The following is a 22,316-nucleotide window of genomic DNA, read 5'->3' on the forward strand; positions in this document are numbered from 1 at the left end:
GTATATCTGTTTAAGTCTTGTACAATCCTATTATATTAGCGAGCAATTTCTGTATATCTGTTTAAGTCTTGTACAATCCTATTATATTTAGTGAGCAATTTCTGTATATCTGTTTGAGTCTGTACAATCCTATTATATTAAGCGAGCAATTTCTGTATATCTGTTTAAGTCTTGTACAATCCTATTATATTAGTGAGCAATTTCTGTATATCTGTTTAAGTCTTGTACAATCCTATTATATTTAGTGAGCAATTTCTGTATATCTGTTTGAGTCTTGTACAATCCTATTATATTAAGCGAGCAATTTCTGTATATCTGTTTATATTTTTATATCAGGTTATTTTTATATCTGGTTATTTATGTTCAACGGATCTCGAAAACGGCTCTAACGATTTTCACGAAATTTGAAACATAGAAATTTTATGATATAAAAATTCGATTGCATTAGGTCTCATACTTGGGAACGACTTTAAAAGGATAATTCATCCTTGGCTGAAACAGCTGAGACTTTCGTCGTCTGTGGATAGTAAAGAGTGAGCGAGTGATTATGTGGAAAATCAAAATATCGCATCCCCGAAATTCATAATCTGACGTTTAGCCAGCTGTAAAATATAAACACGATCATTATTTTAGAGTGTTCTGTTAATCAATAAATAAAAATAACGAGCGAAGCTTGGTGCCCCGATATTTATTCTAATTTATAAGAAACAAACCACTTTACACACTTCTTTTTTATACCTTTTTTATGTATCCTCTTTGTTCCTATAACACTGTTATGAACAGTATCACAATAGTCATTGGGCATTAGATATAGGCCGAGTTGTCTTCCATAAAATCTGGAGTGCATCTAATTTCTCTCTGAGATACTTTTTTTTCTCTGACATTGTTTTAACTGCTACTGAGCCGGAGTACTGAATCCGAAATTACACATAGGTTACTTTGAAAAAAATCCAATGACCAATTAGGTATTAGGACAAATTTAATAGCATTGCACCACGTATAACCGACGTGAAACAAATAGTTTCTAGACGTATATCCTTGTGAAAATCCAATAAACAATCAGTGCAATGAGAATAAATATACCACTGCAATCGTACCAACTATGAGCTACCAACTACCTCATAAAAAGCTAGTAACTATTAAAATCATTCACATTGTTCTGGTTGTTCAGGTGACAGCAATGTCCAGCAATAGACTTTCTCATTCTTCCTCTTCCTTCAACACTCCCATGCTACCACCTTTTTCCATCATACTCTCTTTCGTTTCATTTATTTATTTGATGGTGTTATTGCAGCTACTGTACTTACACTTTCGAACGCCAGAGTGATAAATGACATTAGAACATTTCTCACTTCCATAACCTGAGTCAAACTTGTATATTCCAGCTCCATGAGTCACTTAATAAATAATCCAACTTACATAATCAAGTACTATTCCATAAGTCACTTCTAATCTTGTCCTTATTTACACTGCGTTCAACGTATACTGTCGCTGTGTTTCTCTAGTTGTGTTTTGTATATATAGAAAAGTAAGGAACTACTTCAAGTAATGTTTTAATATATCGATAGTTACAAATTTATTGCATGAACGACATTTTATATACAACTACTGTTTAAACTAGTACATTAACGTAGGAAGGCTACTGGGACTAAGTACGAAGTACATAATAAGTATCTACTTTGAAAGTGGGTTGGCACAAATATTAAGTTCCAAGCATATTCAAACTTAATACTTGAATAATAAATAAGTTTCGGTTAACAATAATCACTTGATCGAACTAGTTCTTGGAGTGCTAATGGCTATTTGTAAAATACTGCAGTCAACCTGTGCTATGGTCAACGTTGAGCTTATTAGAGCTGGTTCAGGGATGTATACGATGTGACCTAAATAATTATCTATACTTTATTGAGTATGGTATAAGAAGGACATGTAAGATAGTTCGTAAAACGTCAACTAAAATATAGTTACGCGTAGATGCAGGTTAATATTTTACTGTTAATTAACAGTAATCGCCTACACCATAATCCTAGTTAAAGGGATCATTCTTAAATCTGTGATTTGTTCATTGTCAATTTTCTATTAGCAGGTTGAACTTGAACCTTCTCGAAATGTATCCTTTCATAAAGTATTTTTGAAAAACCTTGAATGAGTATTGCAGACTCGAACCGAGTTGGGTCGATTCAGCCAGGATTAACTTCAATATTGGATCAGCTTGGCTTACTTTGTAAAGAGCTGATCCAGAATTATTTAAAATCATCCCGGTCTGTGCCATGCTTCATTTTCTTACTTATTCACTCAAGGGCTGAAGGACTAAATTCTCAAATCGAGCAAGAACCTTTACTTAAATTCCACAAACTTATATCTTGAAGTGAGTTTGTTCAAAAAATGTTTCAAAGTTGTTATTCCTGCACCAAAAATACATAATCACAACTTTTATCATAATCTTGATGGTCTCTTCACATTACGCTACAATCTACAATACGTCTTCGGAAGACGTGGCCGTCCTACCTTCCAACATTGAAAGCTACAACAATGTTCAGATCCCGTTGACATCAGCATAGCGTAGCATCCAATGTTTGGAGATACGAAGGCTACGTCTTCCAAAGACTTATTTAATCGTAGTATAACGTAATGTGAAAATACTAGTAGTTCTGTGAACAGTAGAACTCATGCAGTATTCTCATCCACAAGTACCTGATTGAAACTATAGACCTTATGGAAATACAGCAATAGACTGGCTTCTCCACACATCTGTGTAATCACTTGTCAGCTGATTTATGATGAATAATTCTATAGTCTGATTTTTACTCCAATATTGACGTATAAAGGAGGCTCCTTTTTCCTTTTATATTATCCTTGAAATGCAAAATTTCCAAAAACCTTGTATATACGTTGACGCGCAATTAAAAAGGAACATACCTGTCAAATTTCATGAAAATCTATTACCGCGTTTCGCCGTAAATGCGCAACATAAAAACATATAAACATTTAAACATTCAAACATGAAGAGAAATGCCAAACCGTCGACTTGAATCTTAGACCTCACTTCGCTCGGTCAACTATGATAATATATCATCCATACTATAAATATAAGATTATATGTTTTTCATATCAATCCTTTGGTGTGTGATTTCAGTAAACTATGGAATGAATGTAAAAAACTATGAAGGTAATTAATTTTGAAATTTGAAAGAGAAAAAATTGAACTTCTACGTTGAACAATGTTCTCAGTAACTTCCTTATCTAGTAAGTTTCCTTACATATTTATATTAACACTTGGTTTCACAGATTTAATTTTCATTATGAAGAATACTATAGATTTATCCATAGATATGATTATTCGTACTTGTGAACCATGTATTCCAGGATAGAATGTATGTATTGTAGATTTTTGAGGATGAACCATAAAAATATGTAGGTAGAGTTTGTAGGACTGCACTACCACACTAAAGCAGGAGTAACTGGGTACTTCATTAGAATCAATTAGGGATCTGAGTGGGGTCCCTTTTAGACCCCCTTCACCATGTTGTTGGGGGGAGGGGTAAAACCCACCACCGGAACCCAAAAGAAGCATATTGCTTGCTTTCTCCGCATTATCCGTTATGCACCGCTTCTACTACGGTTTATCCGACCGCTGGTCTAATAAATCCGGATTTCTGTCTGCTTTCGCCTTTTCTCTCTCCTTCATGTTCTTGTTCCTCTTCCTGTACTAATTTGTTGTTTGATTTCTCCTTTGTTTTTTCATCTTCTCTTCCATTTTCCCCACTCAGTCTCTCTCTTGTTTCCTTCTTATTCATTTCTCATGAGATCTTTCATCTTCTCAACAGTTATCTTCCCAATGTCACTTTCTTCTATTTCTCCTCTTTCTCCATTTCTCCCTCATACTCCTCTTTCTTTTTTCTTTGTTCATAATTTGTGAAACCTTCTCTTCTTTTTCCTCTTCCTCCTCCTCCTCCTCCTCCTCCTCCTCCAACTCCTCCCACCCCTCCTCTAAATCTTACTACTACTCCTCCTCCTCCTCCTCCTACTCTTCCTCCACGCACTTCTCCTTTTCTATGTCGATTCCAACTCTCAATTTCAATTTTAAAGTTTCGATATTGCTTCTAAGTTAATTGGGATTTATCGGTCCTGCTTGTTTATCTTTCTCATCTCTATTCTGCCTTTTCCCCTTTTTCTCGTCCATATTCAATACGGTTAACCTCACTCTCTCTCTCTCTTTTCCTATTACTATTTTGTATTTTAAATTCTTCTCATTTTTCTTCACTCTATTCCTATTTTCTCCAATTCTGCTTCGTTGTTTATCCTCATCTTCGATCTTCTTCTCTTCTCACCATCTCCACATTTCTCTGCCGCTTCATCCTCGCGCTCATTCTCTCTTCCCTTTCTCAATCCTGGTCTCCTTGGATATTCTCTCAGTGAAGCAAAAGCCGCTCGGCGCTGTGAGCTGTATGAGCTTTGGTCTTCAGTCTTTCATGCTTCACGAGTTCTTTCTCCTTTCTTGCGCTGGCCCGATAAATCTTTCACAGTTTGCTAGTCAACATCTCCTTCCATTTCTTCTCCTTAGATCAGACCAGACCTTGCTTTGCAATTTTTCTTTCTTCTTCTTTTCTTTCAACCCACTTTGACTCTCTATCACACATTCTTCCTCCTCTTCCTCCTCCCCTCACTCCTACTCCTCCTACTACTCCTCCTCCTTAATCCTCCTCCACCCACTTCTCCTACTCCTCTTTCTACTCCGCCGCCTCCTCCTCATCCTCCACCACCTCCTCTTCCTGAACCATCTCCATTTCCTCTTCTTTCTCCTCCTGCCTCATCCGAAACAACATCATTCAACTGGACGAACTCTTTCCTTTATATTCCTCCATTATAACTTTTCCTTCTGCCATTCGTTATTTGAGCTTCCTGCTCTCACCATTCTTCCTCTCTTGCTCTCCTCATTTTCTCCCTTTCTGAATCGTTTGTTCTGATCATTCGTCTTGTGGAGAAGTGTGAGGTGGGACACATTGATAGTTTATTGTATAGAGACACAGAGCGTGCAAAGGAATGTGATTAGGAATAAATATAGGAGTTGAGGAAGTGGAAAATGAGAATACGAACATTGACAAAAGAAGTGAAGATGGAAAGAGGTGAAGGAAAACATTAAGAACATTAACAACGGAAGGGGCAGACGGAAAAAGGAGAAGAAGAAAAGAAGAATATCAACAACAGAAGGAGAAAATGTAAAAGAAGAAGACTATGTAAGAAAGGAGAAGAAGAAAAGAACAATACCTACAACAGAAGGAGAAAATGTAAAAGAAGAAGACGTAAGAAATGTAAGAAAGGAGAAGAAGAAAAGAAGAATACCAACAACAGAAGGAGAAAATGTAAAAAGAAAAAGACTATGTAGAATAAGATAAAGTATGTAGGATGGAAAAGTAGACGTAGAAAATAAGATGATGTAGACTGCGCAGAAAAAGGTAGACGTGATAAGAAATAGGAATGAGAACACGGGATTGAACAGTTCCAGAAGGTGAGCTAGAAGAGGATGTACGAGATCGAGGAAATGGAAGGAATAAGGTTAGAGAGCTTTTGGAAATAATCTAGAAATATCCAAATATAGAATTTTGTTCATGTTTGGGAAGGGGAGTAGAAGTTAATGATTCAGGTGGAAGATAGATTTATCTAGAAGAAATAAAGGTTGAACAGTAGAAATGTTGACACATAAGAGGGAGTTCTTAATGTCATTGAAGAGCTGAGAAACAAGGAAGAAAATGAATAAGGATGGAGATCAATAAGAAATCAAAGACTGTAAGGTATAAAGGGTAAACACATTAGGAAAGAAGTAACTGACGAAGGAAAAGTCGAAGATAAGAGGATGAACGTGAAATATAGGTTAGATTAGGGTAAACATAACACAAACTATATTGATAAATAGAGTAAGGTGAAGAAGAAAAATTATGAAATTAATAGGGAAGGAAGAAGAATGAGACGAAGAAAACACAGAAGAAGAAGAAGAAAAGAAGAATAATTTGAGAGGCGATCAGTGTAGGTGGAAAGAAAGATGGCGGCCGAAGAGTGAATGAGCCAAATAAAACTTTGTCGGAGTTTTCTTAGTTTTTCTTCGTTTTTGCTCGCTTTGTTCCACCCCCGGAATGTAGTCAGTGAACAGCGGCTACAAAGAGCAATAGTTGGTGGGAGGGGAGGAAGTAGTGAGGAGAGGGGGAATGGAGAGGAAATGGAGTAAAGTCGCTGGCTCTAATAAAGTAGGGATGAAGAGAAATGGACAAGTCGGGCCAGGATTGCGGAAATCTCCAACTAACCGGACTGCGAGCTTCTTTTTTGATAAATTGGTTCCAATGGTTTTTCTCCGCCCCTCATTTCTGACTAAGGTGAATTTTCGGGAATAAAAATGAAAAGATGTTGCTGGAGTTCAAGAAGGAGAAAGATAGAATTATAAAAAATAGGAGCGAAGATGGAGCCGAAAAGGAAAACTCCTTGAGGTTGAGTCACTCTGCACAATCTGTAAACCTGAAAACATCGAGTTTCCTGTTTCGTATCTTAGTTTAAATAGTGTTTTGAATAAATATGAATGGTGAAATGTTATATCTTTGTTTTGTGGTACTGGAAATTGAAAGTATTGAATTTTGAACTACATACAAATTGATATTCACAATTATTTAAAACATGTAAATCATATCAACTACCATGATACTCACTATTGGAAATATGCATTTTTGTCATTTATTCCTCATAAATTACAAATTATTATTTCAAGTTTATCAATTTCCCTCATTGTCTATGAATTACATTAAGATCTCCTCCGAAGCATAAAATAATTATCAGGGCTTGCCGTGATAATTGTAATTATCAAATAAGGGGAATGGATTCCTCACTTCAAAATTAACAGTGATCACTGATCACTGTTAAAACAATATTTTTCCACTATTTTCAGTTTTATATTGTAATGTAATGTATTTTTTGGAAGAATAAATTTCAAATTTAAATTTCAAACTAGATTCCTCACAATCCAAGTCATACGCTAATGACAACTGATTCTTCTGAAATCTGATATATTTCTGTTTTTCTCTCAATTGTTACTTGATAGAATAGATTTGTTGAACCTTTCTATTGAATGATTCTTGTGTGACAATTCTAACAACAAACCAACCGGGCCAGACGAGGCAATACGACAAGATCAGAAATTTTGAACAGCCCATATGAACACACACATAAATCTGCCATCGTAACAAAGAAAACAGCCCTCCTCACATACGTGCGTACTCGCACGAGTCTCATATATGTGTAAGTAAATAAGAATCCAGCGTATCGTATTTGCGTATGTGTTGAAAACTCGAGATTTATCTGTTTAGTCAGTGTCATACTGTCATCGTTAATAATATCACCACTGGAATAATCTTTTATCATTCAGATTGCGCCGGTTTCTCTGTAAATAATCAGGGTCTACTCTAATGCACCACTTGAAAGTACTAAAAAGGACCTTTATAGCTCTCCTTATTGACAAATGAGATGACGTGAATAACAAATGAGGCGTTATGAATTGGGACGTTGATTTGGATGACAATAATTGTCAATCACTATTCTATAGAATTCTACAGTATATTTGTTGTTGTTTACGTATGGGATGTATGAGCTAGGTACAGCTATTCACTTCAATGCACTTCGTCACATCTACTGTATCACGTATTATTGTTGTAGGTCTACTTGTATCTAAACATGCTCTGGATGGTCTCCTACATTCAATTGAAATCTGTTTAAGCTCTAACAATTCACTGCACAGGGGATCATTCCATTCACACACTCTCATCCTTGTTTATTTCCTCGTAAGCATTATTTGATCACTTTATTCTGGAAGAGGAATTACCGTGATAATCTACTATAAATTTTATTTGGAGATTGAGAATTATATGCTATGGAAAACGATGAAAGATAGCTAGATATCAAGAACTATTGTTTTTATCGAAGGTATGAGTCTAGTGATTACTGTATTTCAACCTACTAGTTTTATCAGATAAAAAAAATCTGATAAAAGCTGGTAGGTTGAAATACAGTGAGCACTAGACTCATACCTTCAACTCCGTTTGAAGAACTGAATTTGACCGAATCTATCAATAAATTTTCATATCATGAGAATATTGTCAATTTTGCAAATAGTACATCTAATGTATGATTGCTTTAATTGTCATTTCAAAATTAATGGGATAACATTTCCAATCGTGCAGAACCCAATGATAATTGTATTCAAATTGCATATATCTGTATATCAATTTATTTGTTTTTAATTATCAAAAGATTATAATATTATCTCAACTTGAATTGTGTTTTTTCTTTGTTTATAGTGGTGCTACTTGACACTGCCACTGAACAAACGCTTGAGTGGACGCGCTTCCCCTATGGACCTCAGGCCAAAACACCAGGGGTAAGTTTTTAAAAATATTATCTCTCTTTATAGTGGTGGAAGTGAAAAACAAATTGTTTTGCAACCCCTTTTTATTGAAAAATCAATATTGTTCAATAAATTGGTGGTTGTGACAATTTGTTGTTACATCTAATGAATATCTTATTACTTTTAAATAATACTTGAGTGTATTCCTTCTATCTAATCAGATGTTAGTGAGTGTAAGCCGTAAAAGTAATTGTAACACAATGGGAAACACTCTATATGTCATCATGAATGGTTTGGGCGTATGTCACACGTCATTATTGAATCCCAGGGTGGAAATTCCCTGACACACAGCGTGACTCGTTAATGGCGTTTATTGATGAACATCAATATTGAGTGCTTTTAACAATTCGGCATCATTAATGAGACCTTGCAATTTATATGCATTTATGTGAGGAACAAAATAGTGCCTGCAATGAGGGAGAGGTTATTTGAGTTCGGAAATTCGATTCCATCCATTTTCATTGAAGCTCAAAGTAAATAATGTCATTTGCATTTTATGGTAGAGTGTAAATGGTCTTGCCCCATGGCAAATTTGAAAACCATTACGCAGGGAAGTTAGATGGGGATAGTAATGTCACCTATGTAAGTTATAATTATAGTAATATGCAATAGACGTCCATGTTTTGTGGATAATGGACAGAAAATGGTTTTTGAAAAGAGAATGGATTAAAATTTGCATGTTCAGGTGTTCTTTTAATTAATACGGAAATTTGTTGGAGTTTTTGAAAGAGTTTAATTGGTGCTGCATCAATCGAAACCATTGGTGATGAAATGGATAGAAAATTGAAATAATGTCTAATAAATAATGTTGTAATGTATATAATTCTTTCCAACAAGCATTTCGGACGAATAAACTAATGAAGAATTGAATACGAGCAAGTTTCTTCTATCTAATGAATTGAATAGAAAATGGCAGGCCTAACAAATTTTCCAGATTGAGAATGGTTTGGTGTTGAAAGTAATGGAAACCAGACGTGATTAAGTGGATAGAAAATTGATTAGTGCTCGCATAATGTCTAAATATCGAGGCACCGAGCTTTGCTCGTTATTTAATTATTGATAAACAGAACTTGATTCTTTAAATGGTTAGGGAAGGACTAACAGGCACAGCCCAAAACTGTTTCTTCCCCGAATTTTGATTTATACACTATAAATATTCCAAAAAATAGGTTATGTTCTATACACTTGAATTCAGGCGAAATTTATTTATTTATTTATTTATTTATTTATTAGTAGAGCGAACAATACAATAGTCGGAAAAGAAAAAACAGGCTATTGCCCAAAACTTCTTCATTTCCTGTTTTGTCACAAATCGTCCAAATATATGTAGGTTATGTTATTTCAATTTCAACACCAATCTTCAATCTGAAACTATGAATCAGAATAAATTAATATTAATAAAATAAAATTAAATAAATAATTTTCCAGTCCAAATATTTGAAAACATAAAAGTTCTAATTTAGATTGTTTACATATCAAATTGAAAAACAAAATAACACTCACTAATCACTTAGAACTGTAAAATAATGACTAATTTTGAATATATACCATCTCATGTCAACTCATGCCATCTCATAAAATTGGTAGGCCTAACAATTTGTCAGACTAAGAATATCTCTCTTTCTTTTGAGTTTCAATGTGACTTAGAATTTCTTTCAATTTCCTAATATTCGTATGGAAATATAAAACTAGTAAACACTGACAGTAATTATGAATGCTTGATCAACGAGAGTGAAATCCCTGTAATCTAGTCAGGGAAGAATTTTGACTCCTAGTATTAACGACTTGAAAAATTGAGGAGGAATATTGTTGCGAAATAGAGCAGCTTTTGAAAGAGTGATTAATAAAGCAATGAAGGTAATTGAGTTGGAAGCTCGGACACTTCACTAAATTGTTGGGGAAGGGTGGTCAAGAAGCACCTCCATTGGTGGGGGGGGATGGTTGGAGGGGTGGGTGCTTCAACCCTTGAAATGAAAGTGTGCAGCTTTTAATTCCTGCGCTCGTTGTTGAGGAAGAATATTGCTGATTAAGTGGGTTACTGAAGGGTAGTATTGCTTGCGTGACCATCACTTGGAAACATAACCGAGAACAAAGATTCTGTTTACCGTTCATTTCCCGATTTTTTTCTCCTCATCTATTCGCAGATCGCTCAAAATTCTTCCCATACAGTAATTTGTGTGAATTTATTTAGCATTTTAAGTGTAATACATTTAGTAATAAGAACTCAATTTTATGAAATCCATAATTCATTCACATGAGATTGAAGCAAAATTACTCAGGTCTTGCGAATTGGACTACTGTTCAAAATTAATCATTTAGTTATACAATTATCAATTAATTACTATACGAAATTCCAATTGAATGCTGGAAACTACTGTGAAGACTTGAAATAATTATTATCTATTCATTAGAATCTAAATAATTTTTTTTTACAGCACCTAGTTAAAAACTAATTCTATTTTGACTTAATTCATAAGAATATTGTTTGTGAAGGTAAAACCCATTGGTTAAGCCATCTATTTTTGTCAGAGATTAAATTGAAGATTATTTTTAGCATAAAAGGATACAGTATTCTGCTTTTGCACTTGCATTTGAATCTAAATAAATGGAATTTCTTATTAATTCTATCCGTAGTTACAATTATCTCAATCTTGAAGCATTGAAATCAGTGATCGTTAAGAACTCTAGACACTAGAATTAAAAAAACTCTCTATTGAGAAAAGCGTAGTACCTCAGTTAGTTTGAAAAACTAACCTTTGTTAGTTTAGTATAGTTTAAAAATGTACAAGTTTTATTGAATGTAGTATAGTGAAGTGACTGTCATGTTCAAATTTCAATAAACCTACTGGATTGAGTAAGTACAGTGTATAGGATGAGTGAATTGTTGTTGATCCAAATAGCCATGAATCATGTACTGTATTCTATAGGGCTGTTTATCTAGATATATTGCTTGTATTATGTAGGTTGAGGTGATTTATGGTCTATTTGGAGCACCGTTTCGGACCAACACAGGATACTTCCCATTCTTCTCATACTACTTCTCAATTTCGCCTCCAGTAATAAGTCTGCTTCTCAATTTGGATCTCTGGAAGAAGAGCACCTCAATTTTCTTTTTCAGCTGCTCTCGAGAAAAAGATGACTTGAGAATGTATGTTTGGATGGTCAGCTATTGAAAAATACTTAATCTTCACTGAAACCCATTATAGGAATCTTCAATTCTGTAATGCTCTATCCCTAAATGTACATTCCACTTACTCTTATCAGTCTCCCCTTTCTTAGTTCTACAATGATGATAATCTCATAAACCTTCAAATTATTGATTCAACTATTGAGAAGTATTGATCCCCTTCTGATTACAAGAACATTTTGAATATTATCGTTGAACATACAAGCCAAATGGTGAATTTCAATTAATTCACTCGGTTATACAGTCACAATCGGTTATATAGTTATATATGCCATATGATTTCGAATTTTAGTCGATTCTATCTTATCCATAAGCGTACCAGAAGTTGCAAAGTATAATAAAGCTAATGAACCTATATTGTGCAGTAATAAAGTTGAAGAAACACCCTTCGCGAAACACCCTGGACCCCGCTAAGAGATAATTGGTGAATAAATTTGTTACACCATCTCGAACAAGACAAATCAAATTGCAGTAATAACTACAATCCATATGCAACATAATTTCCTGCATGTAGCAACAGCATTAATAATTTAATTTATTAACTGAAAATAACACACACGCTATACAAAGATTTAGCCACCATGGGGAGTATGGTTGAACCCCAGCTAAGCACGACATATATACAACTCCACTGAAAGTATATGGATAGTAAGTTATAGTAGATTACATATAGTAATAACTGGTAGTATCCTGTAGTACAGGAAAAATAAACTCAACAAAATAATGATCAGAATATTATTATCAACCAAACCGCTGTTAAAAACTCAACACATTCCAATAAACTAGTTGTAAATTAAATACATTTCTTTCACTCTCTTTCTCGTTCTCTCTGTTCTCTCGCCCCTTCTCTCCTTTCTCCTTCCTTATTCTCTCATTTTCTCACATGCAACTACTCTGTTGCTTTGACTGTATCAATTTATAGGGACCACGGCATTCCAACTAAAGCAGCTTGTATACCTTGTGTATATCTCCTTCATTGCGTGTTTTATCCTCTAATTTATCTATTTTTATCTCATTCTTCGTCCGTCTCTCTATATAGTTATCTTTCTTTCTCTGTTCAACTTGTACTGAATAAGCGAGCCGATTACTTCTCATAATTAGTGAGTGATTTCTAACGCTTATTTTCGACGTTAATTGCAGCCAAGGCGGGGCTGAGTGCTCAAAAATCCAAAATGGCTTATATCTGATTTATGAACTGTTGAAATTTTGTAACAGTACTGTCAATTCTATTGCTAATTTAATTTCTATTTTGTTGAATCATTGTTGAGTCCTTGTCATGCTTCAAATTGAATCAAACTTCATTAAAAAATTCAAGCGCTTGAAATTGAACAGAAAAGGGTCAGTCTTTTGGTGGGAATAGGATTTCCGATTTAATCAAGAGGTTGTTGCAATAACGTATTCGTTTACGTGAACGTTCAAAATAAATATGCTTATTGCTAACTGTAGGTGCACTGTAATATGTGCTAGCTGCAAGAAGTGAACTAAATATCTATTTCGTTTATTCATATCAGTGTTAAACAAGAATATTAAATAGGGGCTACTACAGTAGCTCCAATTATCAGTGGTTATATAGAGCTCGTATAACAAACTGAGTCATTTCTATCTCTAAATAGTTTTATCAAGACATAGATAAAACTATTTAGAGATAGAAATGACTCAGTTTGTTATACGAACTCTATATAACCACTGATAATTGGAGCTACTGTAGTAAAGCTAATCTGTGCAAAATTGTAAATGCGTACTGTAATGTCACTTAATATGGTTTTTATTATTATATCCGATTAATATTCAGTATTGATCAATTTAGAATCTGCAAATTGGTTTTATTGTGAGTTACAAATTCAATCTCAAAAGTGTAGATGATGTTAGGGTGTCTTCTCAATGAATTAACATCATCAAACTCAACTTATTTATTTCCATCTTCTTCATTCATATTTTTCCAAAAATTACCCATTGTCAAGTTTGCAACAAATAAAGCTTTGTATTCTATAAAGAAGCACGTATGTATATTTCCACCTCTGTAATAGTCTTGGAATTCCCACAGCATTAGTAGGAATCGATAAGATTTTGAAAAGTAGTATAACATCCCCACTTCCCATAACGACAAACTCTTTGTAAATTGCAAACAGCTTCTTCAATTGCACATAAAATCGAAACAAATTCCCTCTATCAAGCCACCACTAGTATTCATGGCATACAATTCGAAGAATAGGCAATTTTGGTTCAAATTGTCCAATTTTTTTGCTTTTTATTGGTGGGGGACTATTGAGGGCTTCACTTGATATAGGCGGGGCTAAGTACTGTAGCTCGGAAAACGGGGGAGCTCCAGAGAGATCTTCAGCCAATGTATTAAAATGCTTTTTGTTCAACCTTTCCCCATGCAAAGTGTGTGTGACTATTGTAGAATCTTATTGAGGAACAATCTAGAGTGGCTGACTTGGAAAACGTACCCCCTCTTTATGTGGATTATATTCTACAAGATCGATTGAATTAGGTATTGGGTTAGAGTGGAGTTTGGTAAATGTTGGATAAAGTTCAATTGCATAATTGACCGAGCGAAGTGAGGTCTAAGATTCAAGTCGACGGTTTGGCATTTCTCTTAATGTTCAAATGTTTATATGTTGCGCATTTACGGCGAAACGCGGTAATAGATTTTCATGAAATTTGACAGGTATGTTCCTTTTTTAATTGCGCGTCGACGTATATACAAGGTTTTTGGAAATTTTGCATTTCAAGGATAATATAAAAGGAAAAAGAAGCCTCCTTCATACGCCAATATTAGAGTAAAAATCAGACAATAGTATTATTCATCACAAATCAGCTGATTACACAGATGTTTGGAGAAGTCAGTCTATTGCTGTATTTCCATAAGGTCTATAGTTTCAATCAGGTACTTGTGGATAAGAATACTGCGTGAGGTCTACTGTTCACAGAACAACTAGTAGTAGTAGTAAACTATCAGTGAATGACTTGACAATGAAGGTTTTTGGAAATTTTGCATTTCAAGGATAATATAAAAGGAAAAAGGAGCCTCCTTCATACGCCAATATTAGAGTAAAAATCAGACTATAGTATTATTCATCATAAATCAGCTGACAAGTGATTACACAGATGTGTGGAGAAGTCAGTCTATTGCTGTATTTCCATAAGGTCTATAGTTTCAATCAGGTACTTGTGGATAAGAATACTGCGTGAGGTCTACTGTTCACAGAACAACTAGTAGTAGTAGTAAACTATCAGTGAATGACTTGACAATGCGAGTGTACAGGAATCTAATTCTCTGTGAGCGTCAAGAATGATTAGAACGACGTAGGGAATCAAATGAAGCTCATCATGGAAGTTTAGAGGTGCGAACAGAACGAGTAAGTCGCGGTGAAGATCGATGTCACTAAACAGCTATGCTATGATAAGAAAAGTTTGAGTCATTGATATGATATAAGTAATAGACTAGTAGCTCTGTGAACAGTAGACCTCACGCAGTATTCTCATCCACAAGTACCTGATTAATTACTTGTATAGACCTTATGGAAATACAGCAATAGACTGGCTTCTCCACACATCTGTGTAATCACTTCTCAGCTGATTTATGATGAATAATTCTATAGTCTGATTTTTACTCTTATATTGGCGTATGGCGGAGGCTCCTTTTTCCTTTTATATTATCCTTGAAATGCAAAATTTCCAAAAACCTTGTATATATGTCGACGCGCAATAAAAAAAAGGAACATACCTGTCAAATTTCATGAAAATCTATTACCGCGTTTCGCCGTAAATGCGCAACATATAAACATTTAAACATTCAAGCATTTGAACATTAAGAGAAATGCCAAAACGTCGACTTGAATCTTAGACCTCACTTCGCTCGGTCAATTAAGATATAGAATATCAATAGCAAGCTGAGATCCACATATCGACCTAACTGTTCTGTTCGTAACCTGAGGAAGAAAATCAACTTGAAAAGCTGAAAAATTTATCAGAATTGAAGAAACAAAAAGGAAGAAGTTAGGAGGATCGATGATAGGAAGAGAATAAGAAGAGAAAACAAAATTGAAGTCACTGCCATGAGGAAGAAGAAGAGGAAGAAAACTGGGGACAAATCTGTAACAGCGCTAACTCTCTATTCTACGTCATCACTCTGTCTCCCTCTTCACCTACATTTACTTCGTCATTCACGTTCAATGTGAGCCTGTGTTTCCGCACTTAGCCAAATTGTATGCCTCCCAATTTTCAGGCTTGAAATCGATTCTATTATTGGCCACTCGTACGCCCATTCACCAATTCCCCCGATTCTTCCACCCCTTCTTCACGATTGTTATTATGCTCAATTTCCTCCAGCTTATCCCTCTCTTTCTTGAAATGTGTTACAATATTCGCGTGGTTTGATTCCACACATGACTATGATTCTCAGAAGAACAAATGTAACGCCGAATTCTTTGGAGTAAACTGTTAAGAGAACTTACAAATGTTACCACTGGAAACTGAAAAATCATGCAGGATTATACAATATTGAAATGATAATTCATAAAAGGTGTTCATCTATTTTTGAGAATGTATTCTAAGATGAACTCTAGAATGAATTTTATTTATTTATTTATTTAGACAATATATACAATTCAGGTGTAAAAAACAGGCAATCGCCCAAATTGCTTTCAACCTTGATCCAAAATACCTCGACACATATATTATATAGTGAGGTATCATTTTGTAATTCCTGAATATTGTTATATTATTGAAAATGTATGAAAAAAAAATATGTAATGTATGAATTTATGAATAAACTCCTCTGGATGTGTCGTCCAACATCCAGAGAAATTATTATTATTATTAAAATAAACAGTCCAGATGTTATGTAGAGTCCATGATTTGATTCAAAGCTCCATAGGATGATTATCGAAGAACGTTCTATGAATTCAATTTAAAGCAACATTAACTCTACGTCTTTTCTAATTTTCTCTAGGAATTTCACATTTTTGGAGCATGCGAGCTTTCCAGGATTTTCTTGAGTGGAAAACTCCCAAGAGCTATTTCCACTTGTTCTCAGAATTCGTAGTCATGGAAGGCACAGAAACAGAGCACAGTCGTGTCATAATAATGTTGTTACATCGGCTTGGAACATGGAATTCCACTTGCAATTTAATTATTTCTGTTCTGCCTTCTACAGTTCGTTGTTGATATTCTTGTCATTTTCAGTTAAGCAACCTGTTCCAGTTCAAGAAAGATCTAACTTGTACTAATGCGTTGTGCTCCTTACTGTAAACATACTATAGTATGCTCTTAAGGTGCGTACAGATTTACGCGCCGCGAACATGAGCAATTCACTTTTAATCAGCTGATTATATCTGTATTTTTTCAGAACTGGTAAGATACAGATATAAAAAGCTTGGCATCAGCTGATTAAAAGTGAATTGCTCATGTACGCGGCGCGTAAATCTGTACGCACCTTAATATGATACGCTGCGCTGTACACTATGAAAAAGAGTATGTAGTCAAACAATGTGAAAAAATGTTTAATCTTAATGTATGTTAATAATAATTAATGTATGTTAGTAAAACTCATGGTAAAATTAAATGTACTTATTGTTATAGGTAATTTTTGGTATCGGTAACCAAAAATTACCTCAATTGAGAGGCTTTTGTTCATTTCATGAATGTCAATAAAGCTATTATTATTATTATTATTATTATTATATTGTTATCGGAACAACCATTTCATTAAATTTTCGGAATCAATTCAGATCACAAGAGCGTCATAATTTCACAAGCAATGAACGGGTCCACTTCACCATATTGATACGTGATACAATCTTATTATACAAATCTCATAATTATTCTAATAATTACGTGAGAAATTCTAATAATTCAATGAATTGCAATGATGACGTGAGAGGATTTCGCCGATGCATTCTTACATCAGACATGATGCCTCATGTATTGATACATGCAATGTGTAGCTACTTTTCGTAGCCTACAAAAGAGAGAATCTTGAGAGAAGAAGATTATGAGAAATAGGGGTCGTGACTGTAAATGAAGTGAAAAACACAGAAAAGTGGACTATGAGAAGAATACATTATTAAGAAACTGTTGAATGAGTTATAGTAATACTGTACCTATAGTACTGTAATTAGTTTTCGCTCTTAGTTGAGATATCATTCTTCACAAGATGAAGGAAACTGAAGAGTAAATAAAATCATCAGGAATAATGTGTACCAGAACAATAGTTTGATGTTGTGAATCACATCATATTCCATATAAAAAAGTTGAATAATTAAATGCAATAACGTGTATTATAGTTTTTGAATCAGGTGTAATCATGGAGATAATATAATTTCAGATTGGTTATTGTATGGTTCAATGAATGCACTATTTCAGAAATATTGTATCTTGATTAGTACTGAAGTACTTTAGCAGTAATTTACAACCTCTCAAACTTCTCTTTTAACTAACCATTTCATCATGATTAATACCCATGAAAATATGTTTTCATAACTATCATTGTTGTTAATTATTTGGTTTCATTGCTTTTACCTTATTCCCCGACGAAATAGTTGCTTCTCACTCTATCTATTTGTCAATCCTCCTCTCTCCTTGTCACTCTCCAGAATCTGTATCTATTTCTTGCCTCTTGAATTCTCTGCGTCTCCAGCACAAGAACATGGTACATGGCTGGAATGCATTCAAATACATTTCTTGCTTGAAGCTAAACACAAGTCGTTGCATTCAAGTAGCACTCTTGTCATCCAATAAATCTTCATAAATGTGACTTGATAATAGACTCGCGCTTGTGACCAACACTATAATCGTTAATATAGTAGCAGTGACTTTCTAAGTTAAGATCACAAGGCACTATTCTAGAGCTACTAGTCTTATTTTAGTCCCGTGTTAACGGAGAGAGAGAGAGCAATGATAATTCCATGAATTTAGAGCTTTAATTTGTGTGCATTAGCTATGATATTAGATTACCAGATTAGCTATGATAGCAAATGATAAGCTCTGATTTCCATTCTACATTTTGTGCTTCTCGTCTAGTTGTTCAAGATTCACACTACTATAGTACAATATGAAAGTACTAATCACATCACAGTATAAAACAAAATTTCCATAAAAAACTTAATGCAATGAAGTGTATTATAGTTTTTGAATCAAATAGATTCAATCTAATCAATTCGAAAATTATCAACAAGTAGATGAAATCATCAACTGAATTTCTTCTGAAGTTTTCATCCTCCTTGAGTTGTTGTGAATTGTATCAATTATTATCATCGAAAAATAATGATTTGTAGAACCTTGAAATGCATCTAAAATGGCAAATATTCATCTTCTGACAGCATTATTGTACAAGGGAAAATTTTATTCCTACATTAGAAGAGAGTAGCAATGGAGAGAGTTAGATGGAAGGCTGCTAACCAATCAAACGACTGAGCTGAAAGAAGAATACATTAGAATAATACATTTTTTAACTGGAAATGCATCTAAAATGGCAAATCTTCATCTTTTGACATCATTATTGTACAAGGGAAAAATTTGATTCCTACATTAGAAGAGAGAAGCAATAGACAGATTTAGATGGAAGGCTGCTAACCAATCAAACGATTGAGCTGAAAGAAGACATTAGAATCATAAATTTTTCAATTCGAATTTGAGTTGAAATCATTTGATTTGAATTAAATCTTTCCATGAGGGTGATGAGAATGGAAAGGATGATGATGAAATATGAACTTATGAATCTTATTCCTTGGATCTCAATTGGGTCCAAAATTACAGATTCTAGACTATAACTTCTTCTCATCCAGAATTTACTCGCATTAGATCGTATTCTGATCCTCAATATTGTTTTCAGCCAAAAGTATTTGTTTCTAAAACGCATAGGGTTAATGTAATAAATAAATTTCGAACTTATTTTAGCTTAAGTATTAAAGGAATCAAATACTATGATGGATTCTGAATACACTATAGAACATAAGAAACTATTCGATTTTTTTAAAGTTACCTGATTATACTGTATAACGTTATTCTTTATATTTAAATAACGATTTGCCTCCTGCTTGGCATCAGTCGGTAAAGCATGAGATATTTGATATAATCATATAATTAGGTCGTGGTTTTTTAATAGGATTCAGTCTCATAAAAATCTTTCTAGGCCTAGGTATGGGCTTCTCCTATAACTCTTGTAATTCAATAAAAATAAATATATATAAATATGATACTTATACTATAGTGTTGAGGAATAAAAATAAATTGCACACCATAAACATTTCATACATATATTAAACAAATAATGCAAAAATAGATCGAGGCAAAAAATATATAAAGAGCGATAAAAAATATAATATAAAAATAGAACAATAATTTAAATCAGTAAAATATCACAGGCTAAACTTTATATTCTAAATTTATGGCACGAATCATTACCATGTGCCTTTATCTTAAAGTTCATATGCATCCTTTGGCATGTAGCTGCGATATGCTCTTGTTAATACTTGTTGACTTGGATAATTCAATTAAAAAATATGTTCTTTAAGATCAACTTGATAAATTAGCCACTAATAGTCCAAATATATATATATTAAAATCTCTAGTGCTTAGTAGATTTCTTTGTATCGAATATATTTTATCTCAGGGTGCAAGATTCGGCACCTGACGGAATAGGTAGAGCCATTCATCTAGTGAATTAGAGCTATAACAAACTATCGCAAATTATATTGCAAAAATTGAAGAGCATATTAATGTATTTTAATAGCCTAGATTTTATACTTCTTTGATCCAATGGAATTTTCTGAAATGTATTGATCTATATTTTTTCTTCAATAAAATACCTTTAATACTAATTTTACTTGCGCAAGTATTACTCTTATTAATTTCTTAATTTATAATAAAAACCCTTTCGACGAGCTAGCTTTGATTATTAGATTAATTCGAAGCACTAGGGCGCCCATCACTAATTCAATATTTATCACTCACGTGTCGAAAATCTTCTTGTAAGCCGCCGATGTCGATCCAACTCCATGTGGTCCTGGAATATGGTAGCCGGAATCGTCTCTTCCAAGGGGTTATAAATTTATTGGAAATTGAAAATGACTTCTGCTTTACAATAGCATCACGAAGTCTTTTAAGAAATTTAATAATTTGATTTAACTTTAACTTTTACAAATTTATTAGCAAGGTACTACGCTCTAAAATATTTGGGGTCCTCTTATGGTGGCATTTGGCTGGCGAGTGCTGGTTCTCCTTTCTCAATTTTACAAATCTTATTTCCGACTTTCAAATTAACATAAAATTTGAATATCTTAGTCCTCCGCCATTTAGGTTCAAATAGATCGTACAAAAATATCAAATTATTACTTAGGTTGTACGTTTAATAATTTCTTTGCCTTCGAGCCATATTGATAACATAGACTATACAATGTTTTAACACAATCCAGTACATTTATATAAATATATAGAATATTTTTGAATTGGCCTACAGTTGCCGCCTATTAACTGCCGTTTTGCTATTGGTGCATGCAAATTTTATTCGGTATTCATGCGCCTGGTACCTCCTATTTCCTGAATACACTTAATTATTTTTATTTGGTTTTTTGGTTATGCTCCCTACATGCTAGCTAATATTCTATACTCTAATATTTATTTCATGCTACCTAATAATTAGCCACGTGATCATGTGTTTTTTCACATTGCATACTGTTTGATTGCAATAGAGCTCTGCCAAGGGGTTTTGGTCAGATTCTACGTTGCTCGATTTGATCGATCTCTAGGTCACCGATCCCTGAATACATATACCTAACCTCAATCTTCAAAATATTTTATATAATAATCTATTTATTAGCAACAAAATTCCTTCAAATCCTTTTTAGGTTTTTGTACCGTTTAGCCAGAACAAGCTGATGCTATCTAATCTTAGTTATTATCTATTTGGCGATATTAGCCAGTTACTTTATTTTCAGACCTATTACTATTTCGGTTAGGGATTTTTATCTACCCAAATTCGATGCTTTACAACTGTAAATCTCTTTCATATTTCACTATTGCCTTCTTAATTCTAGTATTGGTCATCTTGAAACACTCTTAAGCTCTTATTCACAATGTTCCATTAGACCATTATCGCCCTTGACCACAACAATAACAGTGAGTTGGTCTAGGACCCTTTCAACTACAGTAAACTACTCTAAGCCTGTAATAGACACTGATCTCAACAGAGATAGCGTTTCACAATCCCACAATACACTTTCGAGGTTATCGCAATATCAAGTATCCACGGGTCATTCCACATACTTACACCATTGTACTGTGTATTTACTGGTGGTACTATAACTATTTGCGATTGTTACTATGGTAGTATATAGTGGTAATTTGAGAATAGTTGTTCCCGGTTACTAACTTGAACAATTCCAGATCAAAGATGGCGGCTTAGATTAGCCAAGACGGAGTCGAGGTAATAAAAATCGGTGTAATGAACAGTGGTGATAACAGTGATAGGGGCATAACCATAGATTACAGATAGAGAGATACCGGTTGAGGAACAAATACTGCACTAATTAATGGTCGGCCATTCTAGGGAGTCACCCTTCACAGTCGATCACTATACGCTCAAATTGCATCGAGCTCTTATAAATTCTGAGTATAGTGCATTCGATCATTGAGATCATTGAGTAAGATCCATCTTAGTGCACTCGATCATCACTGTCTCAT

At 34.0% G+C, this 22,316-nt stretch overlaps 1 protein-coding gene across 4 annotated transcripts in view; it reads left to right on the top strand.

The window, feature by feature from the left end:
• LOC111055656 (ephrin type-B receptor 1-B) overlaps positions 1-22,316 on the top strand; it is a 318,970-nt gene that overhangs the window by 206,168 nt on the left and 90,486 nt on the right. For all 4 annotated transcript variants that reach the window (XR_005573871.1, XM_039444682.1, XM_039444678.1 and 1 more), the window contains exon 3: positions 8,337-8,416. Coding sequence is in view for 3 of the 4 variants with exons in the window: in XM_039444682.1 (XP_039300616.1) it covers positions 8,337-8,416 (80 nt within the window). In the remaining variant the exon portion in view is untranslated. The remainder of the gene's footprint in view (positions 1-8,336; positions 8,417-22,316) is intronic.

The sequence above is a fragment of the Nilaparvata lugens genome, chromosome 1 (genome assembly GCF_014356525.2).
Source record: "Nilaparvata lugens isolate BPH chromosome 1, ASM1435652v1, whole genome shotgun sequence".
NCBI classification, from domain to species: Eukaryota; Metazoa; Arthropoda; class Insecta; order Hemiptera; family Delphacidae; genus Nilaparvata; species Nilaparvata lugens.